The 19,506-nt window shown below is 38.0% G+C and overlaps 1 protein-coding gene across 2 annotated transcripts in view; it reads right to left on the bottom strand.

The window, feature by feature from the left end:
- Positions 1–5,859: 5,859 nt before the first annotated feature.
- zc3h7bb (zinc finger CCCH-type containing 7Bb) overlaps positions 5,860–19,506 on the bottom strand; it is a 24,964-nt gene continuing 11,317 nt past the window's right edge. Inside the window, exons 12-21 of one of the 2 annotated variants that reach the window (XM_017431871.3) lie at positions 17,051–17,212; positions 16,336–16,541; positions 16,122–16,222; positions 14,113–14,294; positions 13,550–13,629; positions 11,653–11,924; positions 11,432–11,537; positions 10,313–10,421; positions 8,954–9,087; positions 5,860–8,818 (exon numbers count right to left, since the gene is read on the bottom strand). In XM_017431871.3, coding sequence (XP_017287360.1) covers positions 8,777–8,818; positions 8,954–9,087; positions 10,313–10,421; positions 11,432–11,537; positions 11,653–11,924; positions 13,550–13,629; positions 14,113–14,294; positions 16,122–16,222; positions 16,336–16,541; positions 17,051–17,212 — 1,394 coding nt within the window. In that variant the 3' untranslated portion in view covers positions 5,860–8,776. Of the gene's footprint in view, positions 8,823–8,953; positions 9,088–10,312; positions 10,422–11,431; positions 11,538–11,652; positions 11,925–13,549; positions 13,630–14,112; positions 14,295–16,121; positions 16,223–16,335; positions 16,542–17,050; positions 17,213–19,506 lie in introns of both variants that reach the window. The other variant, XM_017431872.3, reaches the window with a different exon arrangement.

The raw sequence follows: 19,506 nt of genomic DNA on the forward strand, positions 1-19,506 counted from the left end.
GTAAAAAAAATTGTCCACCAGCCACTATGACTGGTGGACAAAATTTTTAATTTCCACCCCTGCTTTAATGTCTCTGACAACTATGCTTTTGACATTATGCATGACATATTGGAAGGTGTTGGGCAATTGGAGTTAGAGTTACAATAAATTCATATCCAAATTTGAGGCGGCTGGTAAAATATTTGAGTGGCTGGTAAAAAAAATTGTCCACCAGCCACTATGACTGGTGGACAAAATTTTTAATTTCCACCCCTGCTTTAATGTCTCTGACAACTATGCTTTTGACATTATGCATGACATATTGGAAGGTGTTGGGCAATTGGAGTTAGAGTTACAATAAATTCATATCCAAATTTGAGGCCATTGAAAGAATATACTCATACAACTATGGATATCTTGAACGAAAGAATCGTCCCAACAGAATAAACTTGGAGCAAATGAGTAATTCAAGAGGTTTAAATGCTATTCAGACATTTTGTTTGATTAGAAATGTCCCACTTATATTTGGAGATCTAGTGCCAGAAGGCAATGCCTATTGGAGACTGTTGCTGCTGCTGCTTCAAATTCTCAATATTGTGTTTTCACCAGTCATTACAGAAGGGATGACCATTTGTTTGAAGCATCTCATTATTGATCATCATCAGTTGTTCAAAGAGCTCTACCGACAGCAAAACTTGATACCCAAACACCACTTCATGATCCATTATCCCAGGATCATACGAAAGATTGACCCAATTCTTCACTTTTGGTCAACCAGATTTGAGGCAAAACATAAGTTTTTTAAGAACACTGTAAAAAATTTCAAAAACATCACTAAGACATTAGCCCAAAAACATCAGATGGCAATAGCATACCACTGGGAGTCATTGCCTTTGAAAGGCATTGATTCTGGATCTGTAAAGACAGTGAAAGTGTGCGATTTAACAAATGGGGACATGGTGGCAGATGACCTGCATACTGATATGAACTGTGAGGTGGATGTGGTGTCTTGGGTTGCCTGTTATGGAACTGAGTACCGCCCTGGTCTCATTGTGTGTTCCAAAGTTGAAGATGGAATGCCAGTATTTAGTCAAATAAGGGACATTATTGTTTTTGCTGGGAATTACTTCCTTGCTGTCGAACACTTGGAAACTCTTGGATTTGATGAGCATTTTCACTCTTACCATGTGGCGAAGGGAAATGAGTTTGATGCTCCTCTGCTTGACCAGTTGCATTTTTTCCAACCTTTTGACCTTCAGACAACATATGGTTTTGAAAGGAATGACCTCTATTTGGTTCTTGTGCATGTGCTGTTGTAAAAGTTATGGAATGAGGGTTTGTTCTAGTAGCTTTTCTTTAAAATAACTTTTTTTCAAAGTTGGATGTTTGTGGTAAAAAATTGCACAATACTGTTAATGTCTACCACTGTGATTCAAATTATGTTGCCCAGCTTTTACATTTTGTTAATTGATTGTCTTTGTTTACAACAGATAAGGTGTAGCCCAGTGCTAAATGTTTAGAGAATTCTGGTAATTGTTAAAATTGGATTTTTATATGAAGGATATCCTTTGTTTCCTCAAGTTACTTGAAATTATTTCACATAATTCTGTTTTAAGACATTGTGTTTGTGGTGATTTGGCTTTTGCTGGGTTTTGTTTTGATTTTATTTTAGTTCTCTGGGTTGTATTTTGGGTTTTGTTTCTTATTTTTAGTTTTCTAAAAAACTGTCTGTCTTCCTCATGTTTGTGCTTTTGTATTCACTCCTCCCCAGTCACCCTTTTGCTGTTTCCTGGCCACGCTCTTCTCCACCTGCCCATGATTGCTCCCATACACCTGAATCCACTTACCACAATTATCCTCTGCACTTTAAAACCCGGTCATTTCTCTCCATACCTCGCTGGTCCATTGTCTAAGGTTTGTTGATGTTTGTTGTTAGTTGGATGTTTCTGTGCTTGCTGCTTCACTCCGTGTTCCTCTCCTCAGAGTTCTGTTCTGTTTATGTCTTTATTTTAGTTCTTGTCTGTTCGCTGCCACGTCAGCTTTTTGGTTTTCGTTTATTTCTTTAGTTTAATAAATTAGTTTCTATTTTTTACAATGAGTCTGGGTTTGCTTTCGTCACTCCACATCATGACAGTGTTAACCTGTTTTAAAATAAAGTCTACTTGGACTTTCTGTTAGTTGCTCGTTCATGCGTAAAATTATTTTTAACTGAGAGTTACTGTTCCTAATTAATGTTAAATTGTATCTTAGAACGCATAAATGATAGAGGGAGTTTTGGGATTTTAAACCTATAATATGCTAGGTTAAAAGTGTCAAAGATCAACTCTTTAAAGCTGGAACTCACTCTGTTTTGGTGTTGAATAAACTCTCTTTTCCATGGTACATTATGTTCCTTATCATACTGTTTAGACACTGACAAAGTTTATTCTTATTTTCTTTCAGTCTGAAAAGAGTCAAATGAGATCAGTAAAAGAGTTCATTTATACTCTCAAAGTGTAACTTTTTTACACTATTCTGGTGTTATTTATTTTACTCCAATGTCCAGTGTTTTTTCAACACTGAGAATTTGGACCCAAATGATCACTGTGTTCAGTGTAAACTTTACTCTTAAGATGTAAAATATACACTAAGCAATCTGCTGTGTGGACCTCAGAGACAAGGAGCTAAGAAGCATCTTCCTGGACGAGAAATGGAAAGACGTCCTCTTGAACCCTCTTGGAGACAATCGGCGACGACGGCATGAAGTCTGGGTCTAGTGAAAGCGTGGAGCTCAGATGGAGAGACAGCACAGAGCTTGGGTGACGGGGTGAAACACCAGAGTCCAGCCTGCATCGGTGATGGTGATGACGGCAGCATGACAGAGTAGCGTGGCTCTGGAGGGTGGCTAGATGTGGAAAGTATAATCAACTCACCTTTCAGAATTTTTATCTTGATGAGTAGATGGCCGAGTTCTGGGATATTGAAGAGAAAATGTTCTCAGTGAGGGTAGAGGCAGTCTTACAATACTGCATGCCTAAATTATGACTGATGACAGAAAGTATTCTCCTGAGTTAAGAGTTTATGATAAGGAGCTTCATGGGTGAAACCGTTGCAGGTGGTCGATGAAACAGGAGTGTGCTGGGTCCTGTATTGAGTCAGTCATTCTGTCAGTTTTTTTGTGATAGGAACCAAAGATACAGATATACATAAGCACTCAATGAAAAAATAAAGATTTAACAGAAAAGTGATCAAAAACTCAGACTCGGACAAAAGTTGGACTCGTTTCCAGTGAGAGTTGGACTCCGCCAAGGTTGCCCTTTGTCACCGATTCTGCTCATAACTTTTATGGACAGAATTTCTAGGCGCAGCCAAGGTGTTGAGGGGATCCGTTTTGGTGACCTTAGGATTCTCTGCTTTTTGCAGATGATGTGGTCCTATTGGCTTCATCAGGCCGTGATCTACAGCTTTCGCTGGAGCGGTTCGCAGCCGAGTGTGAAACGGCCAGGATGAGGATCAGTGCCTCCAAATCCGAGGCCATGGTCTTGAGCCGGAAAAGAGTAGCATGCCTTCTCCGGGTCGGGGAAGATGTCCTGCCCCAAGTGGAGGAGTTTAAGTATCTCAGGATCTTGTTCACGAATGAGGGAAAAATGGAGCGGGAGGTCGACAGGCGGACTGGTGCAACGTCTGCAGTGAAGCGGTCACTGTACCGGTCTGTCGTGGTGAAGAGAGGAGAGGGAAGTCTGGGTCTCCCTACTTAGGCTGCCACCCCGTGACCCGACCCCAGATAAGCGGAAGAAGATGGATGGATGAATGGATGATCAAAAACTAAAGGCTGGCGTGGGGGCAAAATACAAGACGACATAAATAACATGAGGAACATTGAGGAAAACCGGAAATAATACCATAATGACTTACTGAAGACCTCAAACCAGGTTTGTTAGAGTTAAGAGCTGGAAGGGTCCGAGTCCTGCAGGGTTAGTCCTTAAAGCAGGTTCAGTTTGGGATAACAGACAGGGGTGGGCTGAATCCTGCAGGTACAGACCCCAGAATGCAGACCAGGTTCTGTTAGGGTCAACAGAAGGAAATGGTCAGTGAGCTGCAGTGTTATAACTCAGACCAGGGTTAGTTTGTGCCTAAATACAGGAAAGTTCAAAATCCTGCAGTCTGACTTCAGACTGCAGAGCAAGTTCATTTAGGGTCAACAGACAGGGAGGATTTAAGTCCTGCAGGGTCAGACCTCAGACCAGGTTTATTTAGATTCACTAGATTGTTTCCAAGTGTAAAAAGTCTCATTAACATCTGTGAAACCGGGTCAAGTGAAACTTATATATTTCTCACTGGAATGTATACAATAAATTAGTAAAAACACGTTTTTTTTTTAAGTTTTATTAATTGCCTTTAAGAGATTTGGTCCACTTGTGTGATCATGAATTTCCAACTAGGGCAGAAAAAAAAGTCAAGAAAAAAAAGCCCAAGAACTTAAAATGTAAACATAGAATACAAAATAACCCTCAATTTTTGCTCATCTTTCAAAACCCTTGTCTTCACCTAAGGTGTGGAGAATAACATTGACTAAAATATAACCAAGAGTTTCTAATATTCTGTTGTGTTTCAGCTGCAAACTGATCCAAAAACTGTTGGGAGAGGTGAAGATCTGCAACTGTAAGCACAAAAATACTGCAGCAGAACCAGAACCAGAAGTGATTCATAAACTTTGGTTATGTCAAGAACACACTGACTTTGAGTCATGTGACATTTTGGTAAAAAGAGTAAGCAAAAAAAAATTTTTTTTTACATTTATATTTGTGATCAAATAAGAGATTCTTACATTTGGCAAGTAACTGATATTTGAGACAAGTTAATCAGAATTTAATAAAGCAGCAGATAGTGTATTAGTGTCACTGCTTTATGTTTGCTTCAAAAGTAAATGAAAATTTACAGCAACACACCTCCCCAAAAATTTGATCATTATTTGCAAGCCTTTAACACATCCAGAGCAGTAAAACAGACTTGCAGAGTGTTTATATTAGTCTTTGTCATTTAAAGAATTGTCTTTTATCAAACTCTGAAGATGAGGCTCACTTTAATGCACCTTTACTTTATTCAACATTTATTTAAAGGCTTGCATTCACACACAGGTGAACAATTTCACGTTTACCATTTTATTCAGACAGTTATTCATGTGTTTCTGCTTTTCCTTTTTTACCACTTGGCTTCACACTGAGAATAAAGATCTGTTTGAGCTGAAATAAATGAGAACGAGCATCTGAATGTGGGTCAGCCTCCTGACAACTTTAAACCCTGAAAATCAAAAACTTTTCAGATCACAGCACATTTTTGCACAGCCACAAAAAAAGACAGGCCACCATCTCTTATCTAAATTACCTTATAAGGATGTCTAAGTATTATCAGAGGTATCATATACTGTATATAGTAAGTAGGATTATACAATAGGGGTATGTATCATCTTATAGGTGAAGTATAACAAATAAGGCGCTATACGGGCCTCTATGTATGCTTTAGTTCCAATTGAGCGTACAGCTGCATAGACAGAGGCATATTTACTGTCTATTATATTCATACATGGATACATATATAAAGGGAAAGTTATACATTGCAATTAACATACATATATCAATAGCATATAGAAGAGAAATTGAATAGCAGTCACTGTAGTCATCATATTCATCATAATACTAGGAGTAATAGTGATACGATCCCTCAAAGAAACTATGAACTGGGCTGTTCCAGACCAGGGTCCATCTGCTGCAACACAGCACACTTCAGATCTGCAGTCCAGACCTGAATCTGTAACTCTGGAGTCACAATCATTCTGCAGACTTTCTTTTTGTCTGCTGGAGACTGAAGACAAAAGAAATGAACACTCAGAGTATTGTAATGTTTTTCGTTCACAGACACGCGTTCTTTCAACATAAAATGCAGCTTCTCCAAATTCTGATCCAGGCTTTACATTACAGAAAACGTCCAGATTCTGTACATGTAGATCAGCTACTGCTGCTTTGGAGAGAGAGAGACAAGAAAAATTAAACAAAAACCTTTTTTTTAATCTGTTTCTTTTAGGCTTTTAGACTGAAACTGATACATTACCTAATTAAATCTGGTAAAACAAACAAAAAACCCTGTCTGGAACAACCCACATACCAATAAGAATCTTTGAAAAAAAAAAAAATACTATACTATAGTCATCTAGTTGAGCAATACAAGTCATATAGCAATAAACAAGAAATTCTATGTAATTAATACAAGTTTCAGGTTATATATTTATTAAGCTTAACCGCTAAGTTATCATTTATCATTAGTAGTATTTATATTATATGCATGTATAATATGTGTGTATCTGAATATAGACATACTTTCATTGTGTCTCTGTCCACATTCAAGGCTAGAATAGGATGGCATCAAGGTTCCTGCCTCTGTGTGTTTGTGTGTTTATAGGCACAGTATGTGGTGTGAATCCTTTCCCCGTCTCAGACCAGCTGGATCCCCAGGAAGAAAACAGTAACTTTAGCTAAAGGGAACAAAACGTTTGGGTGCACAAGGGACAGATGTTCCCCTCTGAAGGCTGCAAGACAATGTTTTTTTTCTTCCTCCCATCTTACATACATTGTGTGAGTGTGTATATAAATAAAATCTGAACTTTCAACAAACTAGTCCACAAGAAACATACTGACTTAATGCTGATAATATTCTTTCAGCAGTTCCCCAGCTTCTGAATTGTCTTTATGCACAACTTAAGCAAGCTTCACTTCAATTATTATTATTTTTTTTAAATAGGACCAACAGCTGTGAACTATTTTCTTGATGGGACCCTTAAAGAAACAGTTCAGATCTGATCTTCTGAAGTGGGGTTCTGGGCAAAGACTGTGAACAATCAATATCTTACCTGTTGCAAATAGCTCTTTGAACAACCTCAATTTGGATCTCCTAGCAGTTCATGTGAATACTTTTTTATAGACCTTCATATTGTCTTTATGTTCACATTATTATGGTTATTCCAGTAAAAATATTAAATTATACCTGGTGAAAGTGCACAGGAAGTGCTACAGCTAGCTGCTATTTGTGCTCACAGAATTCTCTGTAGATAACTGTAATGCCATATTGATGGCAGTGAAAAAGTTTATAACCCAGAGTTCACATGAACAACAGTGACATTTTTGGTTGGAGATGTTTTAAGGTGGCACCAATTCACTTTGCCCTGGTAAGCCAATAGCTCCAATCAGAATTAAACTATTTCTTCAAACTGAAGTTGTACAAAGAGCTCTCTACGACACATAAAAATATTAAATGTTCAATAATTTCCCACAGAACCCCACTTCAAAAAATCTGAACTATTATTATATTTTGTTCAACAGTCACTACTCTGTACCTCTCCTACACCAACTTCACATCTCTGTCAGCTGCATCCCTATTTTTCAACCTGAGAGGAACTGACATAACCATCCATCCATCCATTCATTCATTTTCTTTACACGTTTTCTTTCCGGGTCGCGGAAAGCTGGTGCCTGTCTCCAGCAGTCACTGTGTGAGAGATGGGAGACACCCTGGACAGGGAGCAAGTCCATCACATGGACACAGAGAGATAAAGGAGACAGACAACCATTCACACTCTCACTCACACCTAGAGACAATTTAGAGTTACCAATTTATCCAAAATGAATGTTTTTTGTCTGTGGGAGGAAACCGGAGTACCTGGAGAAAACGTGCATGAGGAGAACATGTAAACTCCACTCAGAAAGGCCTTCTGGTGGGAGGCAAACCTGTGACCTTCTTGCTGGGAGGCGCCAGCTCTAATCACTTCATCGCCCACATACTTAACAGAACTTGGTCTGCAGTATGGGCTCTGCACCGCCCACATATAACAACGTGTTACTGAAATACTGTATCGATCTTACTGCATGTCTGTTCACACCTTCTGCAGAAACTGTTCATATGATTAAATAACTACAGAAGGGCAAATCAAATGTTACACAGGATTGTGGGCATGTTTCTTTCTTTTTTTTTTTTTTTTTTTTACAAACTTTCTACAACAAACATTTTAAACTCTTAGTTTCTTTGTTTTGAAGGCCCATTCAGGAGTTACATTCAAAACATTCCACCAATATGGCAGACAATATAACAAGGAAGTGTAACTCTCCTTGGGAAAAAAGAATTAGCTCAAAATCAAACTCTATGAAGTTACATCAACCTCTCTGTGAAATCAATGAATAGGAAAGAAACTAGGATTTGATTGGGTTTAGTGATGCATGTGTCTCTTGCCAATGCTTCACAGTTTCTTTCGCTTTTATGGCTGTATTGTGAGCTCGGCATGTTTGGCGCTCTAAATGTTTCAATATTAAGTGTAAAAGTGCCAAGCTTTGTGTTTGACTGTCGCCAGGTGAATTTAAGGGCTGCGACCGGCGCATGCTCCCAAGAACCGTCCTAGTGGCTGAAGGAGCTTTCAGGAAGAAAACAAAACAAAACAAAAAAAAAGAAATTGAAGGTGGATACATGACATTAGGGAATACAAGTAGATTGTGTTAGAGCATAATTTGTTGTGTGGAATTTCTGAGAAAAAAAAAAAATGTTTAGGGAGAACCTAAAGGTGAATCTCAGAAAAAACTAAAAACGTTAAAGCCAAAGTTTTATGCTATACTCTGAAAGCTTTGTTTTTAATGATAAGTTGGTCCTGGGGGGTTGTGTGTTTTGTGTAAATGTTTGTAAGCATGGGGTGGGTTGAAACGTGTTTATGTCCATCTGCTCTCTCATTGGTGGAAGATCATTAGGTGGTTCGGTTGGGCTGGTGAGGCGGGTCCATCACTTAGTAACACTCAGAGGTCATCGCCATCTGAAAGATGCTGGCCTGCCTGATACAAGACACGACATGTCTCACAAACCAACAATCAAACTAAACATATCCTTCAGAATTAGCAGCTAAACATTTAAATGGAAATTTTCCATAATCAGCCACAGAGAGAAGACCCCAAGCACCACTTACCAAGCCTTCTGTGTAATCTGCTGATATTGTAACTTGCTTGTCATCTGGCGGCGGCGTCACAGCTGAGTGTTCTGTTCGTCTATTCTGATTGGTGAGCTGCAGCCACAGTTCATACATCTGCTGCATGTCTCTCACTACAGAAAAGCAGAAAAAAAGGGTGATGACTTCAGTAATCCTGAAGAAAACAACAGTTCCAATTAGTGAAAATGATGGGCTTTTAGTGCAGCAGCAACAAACTCTAATAAATATAACACATTTTCACAAATATGTTCTCTACTTTCCTAACAACTTATGAGAAAATAGTTGTGAAAAGGTGTCTATAACCCTTCTGAAAAAGTTCAGACACTGTGTAAAATATAAAAAAACAACAGCAAAAATAAAACAACAAAGATTTATAAATCTCACAAAGACTCATTTTATCCACAGTGGAACATAGTAAACATTTCAAATGTTTAAACTAAGAAATTGCACCTTTTTTTGTTTCCCTATGTGAAGCCTCCCCTCCTCTTTGAACAACAGTCTTTAAACATCCAGGGTCTGAGGAGACCAGCTGCTGGAGGTTTTGGAGGGAGAACGTTGTCCCACTCTTATCTGATGGAGGATTCTAGCTGTTCAACAGTTCTGGCTCTTCTTTGCTGGATTTTATAGTTTCACGATGCATCAAATGTTCTCATGAGAAATCTGGACTGCAGACAGCTGGGCTCATATTCAAAGTTTGAATAAACAATATTATGAAACTGTTCCACCATTTTTAGACAGGTGAACATCTGCCCATCTTTACTTCTCTAAAATGCTCTTCTTATACCCACTCCTCTGACTGACGTGTTGCCAATTAACCTAATTATTTGTAAAATGCTCCTCCAGCTGTTTCTTATTCGTACAACTTTTACAGCATTTTGTTGCCCCTGGCCAAACCTTTCTGAGACGTGTTGCTGTCATCAAATTCAAAATCAATTTTTTCTCTAAAAAATTTTAAATTTTTTAGTTTAAACATTTGATATATTTACTGTTCAATAGTGAATAAAATATGGGTTTATGAAATTAGCTAATAATTGGATTTGCAAATACAATATGCATAGGTGTGCATTTTTAAATTCTTTAAACACGGTGTTATTGTTTAATTCAACACTATAACCTAAAGCAGAGGTTAACTATGACTCTGAGACTGAACCTCTGACCCTCAATAGGATAAAACCACCAATTTTAGAGCTGTTCTGTCACATGATCCAGCAACACTTCAATGTCTTTAATCACTACAGCTCCAAAACATAAATTAAGATGCATCCATCGATCAATACATGCATACAATCTTGCATATTTACAAGCCCACAGCTGTCCTGTGAAGAACTAAGAACTCACAGTTGTTGTTCTTCATGTACGTCCAGACGTCCCTCTCCTCCAGACTGTGGGCGAACGAGCAGTTCCCAATGTAGTGGCACTTCTTCTGCTTCATCACATGAACACACATCTGGTTGAGACATAAACCGTGTTACTTTTTAAAGAAATATAAATGGTCACAAAAAGATGGTAACAGAGTGGCAAAGTTTTCCTCTGTTGGATCAAATTATCCAGCTTTCTGTTTGAATGAATGCTTAATATCAAAGTGCAAATGAAACAACAAAAACAGTAATGTAAAAACATAACAATAAAGATGAAAGAAACAATCAAATAAAAACCAAATGTACTGATTAGCAAAGTCTAACATAAGTAATACAAGCAGTATTACCACATCTCTCATGGCATTATTACTTAACAAAAAATATCTTTAAACATAAATAAAACAGTAAATAAAATAAACTGATTTAAATTATTTAAATGCAATTTTAAAACGGAACAATAGAAAACAAGACAAGCCTGCATCTGACAGAAGTTCAATCCCTTCTTGTTGTAGTCAAACAAACAAATCAGTAAATGATTTCCTTGATTTTAAATACACCACAAACCTTTAAACATAAAGAACCTTAAAACTGATATTTTTTCCTCCTAATTTAAAACAAGATAGGATAGAACCACAGAGGTTATTATTTACAACACGATAAACACTACTGTCTTTAAAAACACAGTATCTGTAAATTTTAACAATCTGAAGCAAATAAAAAGATTATTAGTATGTTCATTATAAGAGGCCTTGAGTATTATTCAATATAGAACATGTGTCTATATTACCGCTGATATACAATATAAATTTGCATCACAGCTGCAGTGTTTAATCCTTCAGTGAGTTTTTATGTTTTGAGATGGGACACTGAGTTTGGGGGCGTGGTCAACAGCAGCTAATTTGCATAATAGTGACATAGCCCTAAAACAGCTCATTCTGAAATGAGCTCAAAACAGGAAAAACTGATCAGGTGAAATCTCAATATCTGAGAATGATTTTGTGTAATAAATGCAATGAATATGTTTTGTACAGCCCACAGACCTAACTTGTTCAAGGAAGCATAATAGGAACCCCTTTAACAAAAAAAGGGTAAGACTCACATCATATTGCTGTGGATAGGAGCGAGAGAAGGGAAGGGGCCGAACAACCACCCACTTCTTCTTTTCAAAAGATTTCACTAGCAAGACCCTGCGTTCCTTTGTCCAGCTAAAGAAACCAAAAAATAATAATAATAATTTACAATGCTACAAAGGGAACAATGAGAGTGAAAGATTAAATTCATGTAATTTTGACAACATAAAAACACAAAGTCAGGTATTACCTGTGGCGTGCCTTGGCGGTGCAGTACTTGAGGTTCTTATCTGGCTCATTGACCTGACCTTCTCTCCAGCACTGACCACAGACAAACTTCATTTTTAAGTTGAGGGGACGCCCCCTTCCAGCGCCTGAGACTAATCCTCCCACTCCAACGCCTCCTACTGGACTCACCCCACCTGCTCCTATGCTGTCTCCACCTACTCCGCCAACCCCACAACCAATTCCCCCAAACCCCCCAGAAGGTATGCTACTGCTCAGATGGGGTATGTGGATTGGCTAAAAGAGATGGAGGAAAAAGAGGAACTTTAATAACATTTCAATTGAGAAACAAAATAATAAACTACCGAACAGAAGCCCAGTTGTTTTTGTTTTTTAATCTTTTTTGGATTTACCATGTCCTGGATGACGGAGAATCTACACCAGCATAGTCAGAAAACAAACTGCATTTTGACATCAGTGTAGTAAACATTTGGGCATTAATATTTACATTTAATGATGACCAATTTTATTATTTTCCAAGGAATGAAAACAATACACAGAATAATGTGGACTCACCCTCATCCTAAATGATTTTGTTCACAATTAAGTAATAAATGACAATTAAAAATCTGAACTGTGATTCTGAATTTATCATTTTATTGAACAAAACATTGGCAATTCGTTCATAGGGGTGACTGGGTGATGCCCCAGCACAAGGAAAAGAAAGTTTTTTTCCTATCCAGTTCTTCAATCTATAACTGAGCTATCTGAGAAGCATTCCTATCTCTGTTACTGTCCAATCAGCATAAGGCTCTACTCAGGAGTGACAGAGACCAAGTCCTCTGGAGCCCCAGATACTCTCACTGGCTTGAATGTAATTTTTCCCCCAACTTTAAGCCCTACAATGCAATTTCTATGGGTTCCAGGAAGGTGAGGCTCACTAACCCACCCATGTCATGTACATAACCCAGGCTTACACAGCAACATGAAGCTTGTGGTAATGCTCAAAATCAACATGGCTAATGCTTGGAGCGGTTTAACTGCGCTCTTGAGAAAATTTTCCTTTTTGTTGTTGCTGGGAGACTTCAACGCAGTGAAGATTTGACGTGGTCTGCTGGCTTCCTTAGATGTAAAACTTTAACTAATTCGCATTTTATGATGCATGTTAATTTTTATGTACAGTGCTCTAAGATCACTTTAGTAGTGAATTGGGGCTATATAAATAAATTCAATTGAACTGAATTGAGTTGTGTTAATGAAGAAAAATGGAAGCAAAACAGGACCTCCAAGAACATGTCAGAACATTAAACAAGTTTTATCCAATAGAGGGAAATTATAAAGGAGGATTTTTAGAGCAGCTGGACACTACAACACAGAACAAATAAATGCCACCAGTGAATTTCACAAAAGAGTCAATAAAAAAAGTAATGCATGAACGTACAAATTTAAGATGTAAAACTAGGCGTATTTAATAGTTTTTACACCTAAAACTAAGATGAATAAATATGGCATCTTTAATGACCCTGTGGAAACATTGATTATTCCACCACATAAGACACTTTTTAAATTAAAAAATGTGGTTATATGATAAAAAAAACAACAAAAAAAGAAAAACAAAAGAAAACGTAATAGGAAAAAAAGTCATGTCAAAGATCTTGAATTGTCTAAAATCCCTTTTCAAACAATATAAAACAAGTTTTATATTGTTTGAAATATAAAACAATATTTCAAACAATATTTGAAATTGTTTTTCCAGTAAGGTTGAAATTTTTTTTTTTCTAAAACACCCAACATTCAATGTTCATGATTATTAAAAGGGTTCAAAATTGATGGAAACACTTACTATCTAAATCACACCAGGTTTCCAAATTGAAATTTGATTTAGTGAAGAAAACTTCCTAAAGGAGCCATTAGAGCCTCACCTTCTGCTGCTTTTGGGCATTCTGCTCCAACCTTTGCCAGTGCCTCTTGGATTCCTGCACCATCTCTTCATGGGTAATTCCTGAAAGAAGTAACCCAAAACACAATGAAATCCCAACAAAATGAAAGACCCAGGATTCCTTTAAGGAATACATGTCACCTGGTGCCTTTCATAGCAGAGTTTTAGGCTACGATCATCTTATGATGAGAAATGATAGAGTTACAGTAATTTTGGTAAACCCTTGAAAATAACCTTATGTGATTTTGTGAGATCTTGTCACAATCACGTCACATTTTACGTCAATATCTGTAAAACTGATTGAGGAGTAGACATTTTTGTGTTTGCTAAGGTCGATTAGCTGTGGCGTCCATCTTAAATTGGGTTGACTCCAGAAGTTATTTAGGTAGGTAGGTAGGTATGTTCATCATTCTCAATGTTTCATTAAAATCTGTCCACTGGCTCATGGGATATTTTGAAAACAAAAAGACAGACAACTCGACACACTTCAATGATCGCCCACCTTTCATGGCCCAGTAAATCTAGCTGTGGCTGTAATGTACATACCAGTGTCCTGCTGCAGAACCCAACATTTGAGCTCTATGACAGAGTGAGCAAAGGAGCAGCTGTCCTCTCGCTGGCAGCCATAGCGAACTTCATGGCGGCAGATGTCGAACTGGCAGAGGGGGTGCAGGGGTCGTACCTTACTATAACGCACGTTAGCTGACCTCACCACATGGACCAGGCACCTACAGGCGAGAGATAGTGGTAAAGCAAAAGCTCAAATCTTTTGAAGTGCAGTTCTGTGACAAGTTTATGAAGAATAAATATCTTACTTGTTGAATGACCTCAGTTTGGAGATACAGAGTTTAATTTTGACCGGAATGAGGAACTAATGGCTGGTCAAATCAGAGTTAAAAACAAAAAGATTTCATAGAGGTTAATGTTCAACATTATTTTATAAATCTTTACACTATTGTCAATATCACATTAACCATTTATTTTTAGAGAATTTTATGGTTATTTGAGAAAGCAGCTAGCAGCAGCAGCAAGTTGTAGCACAGCAGAAATATGACCAAATAATGTGAGATAATTGATAGAGATGTAAAAGTTTATAGTGTGAACTAAAAATAGGCAACATGGAGGTAAAAAATTATCAGGATATTTCTTGGTATTTTTTTGTCAAAAACAATAAAATGACGGTAACAAATATTAGACCTCAATGTCTCTCAGTTTGTGAGACAGAAATCAGAAAACTGGGTGTGCGCCATGGGATGGGGTGGTGTGCAAGCCTACAGGCAATAACTGAGTTACAAGGTAAAATTATGGGCCTATTTTATAGTATTTTTTTGTGTAATAATACCAGTGGGATTTACATTTGTGCCACTCTGTGTGCCCTCCACTCCTATCCAAAGTGCCTCACACAGACTGCTTCTAATGTGACGGACTGGAAGTGTGGGCCTGGCTGACGTACGTCATCAGGTAGCATTTTTTATTTTTATCGCCGAGTTCAAATCAGCAGGTTTTTATTATGATATATTGTAAAGGAGCAATATTGCCCATACCTATCATGAATGCTTAGAGTTTTTAGAGATTTAAGTTGTTTTAAGATGGTAGCGATCCACTTTAGTCTAGGCCCCGCTTAGACTAAACATTAACTCATCAGTCCTATCAGAAGTAATCAGTGTTAAACAAACAAAAGGCTTTAAATTGGGCCTGAGACAAGTGCGATTTCTGAAAGTATACCATGATTAAGGGTTTTAAGTCAGCCCATCGCTGTCACATCTCTGAGCAGGCAAGGAGAGAAGTAAAGCTTACCCAGTGGGCTTTGCAACTCGAGAGTGTGATGCAGTAATGACAGCTAACCATGGAATTAAAAATGAGGGCTGTCCAACCCACATTTTCAACCCGGCTGATTTACACTTTATGCTAACATCTTCATGGGACATGGTGGCCTGACTGATGATTTATGAACAAATGGGCAGATTCAAGAGGTCTTTGAAACCAAATCGTAAAATTAATTTGTGAAACAGGCAATGTTTCTTCAAAACACAGTTGTTCAAAGAAACAGCAATTGTTCACAACTTTTCCACAGAACCCCACTTCTTTTCCTTTAAGCTATGTAATGACACACATCTTCACATTTAGGTTAAACATGCAGCCAAAGTGAAAACAGGTGTGAATTAGAGCTGCACAATATATAACAAATTTGCAAAGGAAAGCAAAGCCTGCAGTATATGGTAGACCATTATACTTCAAGTACTACTCATTCATGTTTTGCTACTCATATTATATTTGATCAATCTAACAGACTTGCACTGGTCTTGATGCTCACACCAGGTTTAGATGACAGCGATGACAGAGGAGAAAATCGGGAAAATGTGGGTTTATCAAAACTGATATATTCAACACAAAATTCAACAATGACATCGCAAGTTTTTCTGATAACACACAGCCCTAATGTGAGTGCTGACATCAGAAAAGAAAACTGCTAGAAGCTTTAGGACATCAAATTTTATAAACATAAAGTCACAGAAACCTTCCTGTTCTAAAGACAGAAATCTTTCTGCACTCACTTGTTATCATCAAATGGGTGCCGTGCTGTAAGGTTGGAGCAGACTGATAAATTTTCCTTGCTGCGTTTGCTGATGATGCGAGGCTTACTGTCAAAACATTCCTGTAAAAAAAGAAGGAAATGCAGACATAATAAGACATCTTGTTCCATTAAAAAAACCTAACAGTGGAAAGAACAAAAGAAGGGGAGCAATGCTTGTCAGACAGTAACCTTACCTCACAGAGGAACATAAACATGCCCATATGGAGCTGCAGCAGTCTGGTCACACTGAGAGCCCGTCGCTCTGTGCTGCCCAATGGGTCAAACAGCAGCTCTCGGCTCAGCGCACCTTTCCTCTCCTGTGTCCATACATCAATCTCCTCCTGGCAGTAAGCAAATGTACAGTTCTCCCCGTACTGGCACTCCTGACGTTCCTGCACCTCTGTTGGACCAGAACAGTGGTAAAACTGTAAATATTTCTCCACATGTAACTACATCTGGGAGTTGAGGTAAATTTCTCAAAATCAGTGATTCTCAACTGGTGGGTCAGGGCAAAAAAGCTTTTAGAAAAACCCCCACTATTGATTAAGGCTTAAATGAATGACTGAATCATTCTAATAAGACAATGTCACATATTCATATTTTAGTTGTATATATACACACACACACACTACTTCTCCGTGGTTGGACTTTGGTTTTAAATCACTGTTCTACTCTCCTATCTCAGGTTCAAACTGCACCGTATATTCATTAAATAAATATGAGAATTCAAAACTTTCCTCGGTTTCGGTCGCAGCTTGTCATTGAGAGATGATGGTGGGTCCTGAAGCCACACCAGTTTAGAACCACTGCCCTAAATATTTCACCACTGGAAACTACATTTCAAATGTTGAATTGTTTTTCTACCTGAAACAAACATTAGAAGTTCTTTAAAAAAATAAAAATAAATACCTTTACAGAGTACAAACGCCCCCAGAAAATTATTCCTAGCAGGTCTGGGTCGAATCCTCTTCCAGGTGGGATCATCTGAGCTTTTGAGACGACACAGTAGCACATCTCTCTTGCAGCGGTGTGCTGCCTCTGGCTGATACTTATAGTCAATCACCCGTGGACCTATAAACAAGAAACCAGAAGAACATAACTAACAACTTATTATATAAAATAATTTCCTTTGTAACAAAACACAGAAGGAATACTGTACTTCCCAACTTGTTAGCAATAGAAGTTCATAATGTGATTCCTACTGTGTTTAGGGACAATAATGTGTGTTTTCATTTGTTCATATCTTAGCAAAATATCTTCTGAACCAGTGAGCTGATTTTAATTGAACTCTCAGAAAGTAATCATTGAATGTACATCTACAACTGATTGACTTTTGGCTGCCACAGCTAATCAACCCTAGCCAACACAAGAGTGGCTATAACTCAGTCATTTTTACAGATACATTGGTGTTGGTAGTAGCAGAAAGTCATCCCCAATGCATACTCTTAGTGCTAACATATCTTGTGAGATCTCACAATATTACATAAGATTGCAAGAAATATTGCATGACAACATTTTCAAGCTTTGATGAAAATGGCAACACCGTTGAAATTTCTCATCATAGGATGATTTCAGTCTAAAACGCTGACATAAAAGGTGGTGGGTGATATACATTCCTTTAATAAATGGTAAGTATTTCATTTAAAGCCTCTTACAGATTGGAAGTATTTAGGTTTTGGGGGTAAAAACTTCAGAGTACCATAGTAACTCTTGTGGCAACTCTGAATAGTGCAAGTTTGCACTTTGATCAGTCACTTTCAGTCTGCACTTTATTCAACCCACATTCTGTACATTAAAAGTTAACTATTTCTTTGATATGTTTAGCTGTAATTAGGTATTTGATGCTTTAAAAAGGTCCTACGATACCATGAATGTGTGTGGAGGAGTAGAGAGGACTTTCAGCCTCACAACATGAGTGCACAGGCTGGCTTCAAAAATACAACAATGGAATATTTTGACTTTACTTTTCTACAACAGAAGTAGACAGAGACATGTTAATTTTTATGTACAGTCTTTAGTTTGAACTTATCTGCTTTACTTTTCAGTAGAAAAGTACCTGCTTGTAGACTCTTCATTTACAATACTGGATTTTATCTATGTCAAAACATAAATCCAAATGCAATTGAATTTCATCCTCAAAATGGATCTAATACATGCCTGTTCATGTCCTGCATGGGTGTGTTCAGGTAATCTTCACATGCCTTGTAAGTATTGAAATGTCTGTATTCCTCATGTGTGCAAATGCTTGTTTTTTAGTTACTTTAATGTAAAGGTGTGATCACAGGAACAAGTGAAAATATGCTGCAGACAGAGTCCAGTTACTGCTTGGAAATGAAGACACGGGAGAACTGCAAGCATCTCAGGCTGCAGGCAGCACAGACAGAAGGTATTTTAAAGCTTTAGGTATCCTGTATTCATTCCATGCTTCAATCAGCATTGGCAGCAAGCAACATATAAGGTCAAGATGGACAGAAACAGCTGAGGTAGGAAAGTATGACAGGAGAGGTCCAGTATAGATCAGGTTGTTGGACCATGATGTTGCCTGTGATATCCTGTCAACCTGAGCTCAATTGAAGAATTCCCCCATCTAAGCTCCGATGTCTCCTAGTATTCTATAAAGATATCAGACCCTCCAGGATTTTGCCATGTTGCAATCGCAACTATTAACGCAAAATCAAGCAAACCCCACAAAATCGCAACTTTTTGCAACTTTGCCCAAAACACCGCAACTTTCACGCAACTCTTTCAACTCTCCGGCCAGCCGTCCCTAAGTGAACCACCACGCGTGAGAGAAGGGGCCGGCAGAGAACAGCTGGCCGACATTAGCGTTCCTGTTTCGGGTCAGCCGTGAGCTAGACGCCACTAACTCCGCGGAGCGCGAATATCCAACTTAAAACTAACTTCACTGTGGTCGCAAACCAGTTTCCTACCCAGCTACTCGAGAGTGGGGGGAAGCTGTTTTGCACGTCCTGCAGTGTAATCATTGAACAGAAACGCATCGACAAACACTTTGTGTCTGCAAAACATGAGTAGAGCTGCAGACAAGGGACAATCCAGAAATGGTCATGAATGTCAATTTATAAGCTATCAAAGTTCTCAAATAAAGCACCTTTTGATAATGTCAATGTTTGTTGGTAATTATCTTACAAAACTGGTAAGTATTTTTGGTTTACACTCTTAATCAAAATCTTAAGATAAGTCAAAAAATTGCAACAATTTGCATTTTGCACTATTGGATCTTAAGAAGGTTCTAAGTAGAGCTTCACAATGTTAAAGGAAAAAATCAGTGCAAGAGACAAGAACTTTTGAGCAGGGAATTTTCTGCAAACTGCATTTACACTCAAACATGATTTTTTCAGCTGATC

This window comes from Kryptolebias marmoratus, linkage group LG2 (assembly GCF_001649575.2).
Source record: "Kryptolebias marmoratus isolate JLee-2015 linkage group LG2, ASM164957v2, whole genome shotgun sequence".
Taxonomy (NCBI): Eukaryota; Metazoa; Chordata; class Actinopteri; order Cyprinodontiformes; family Rivulidae; genus Kryptolebias; species Kryptolebias marmoratus.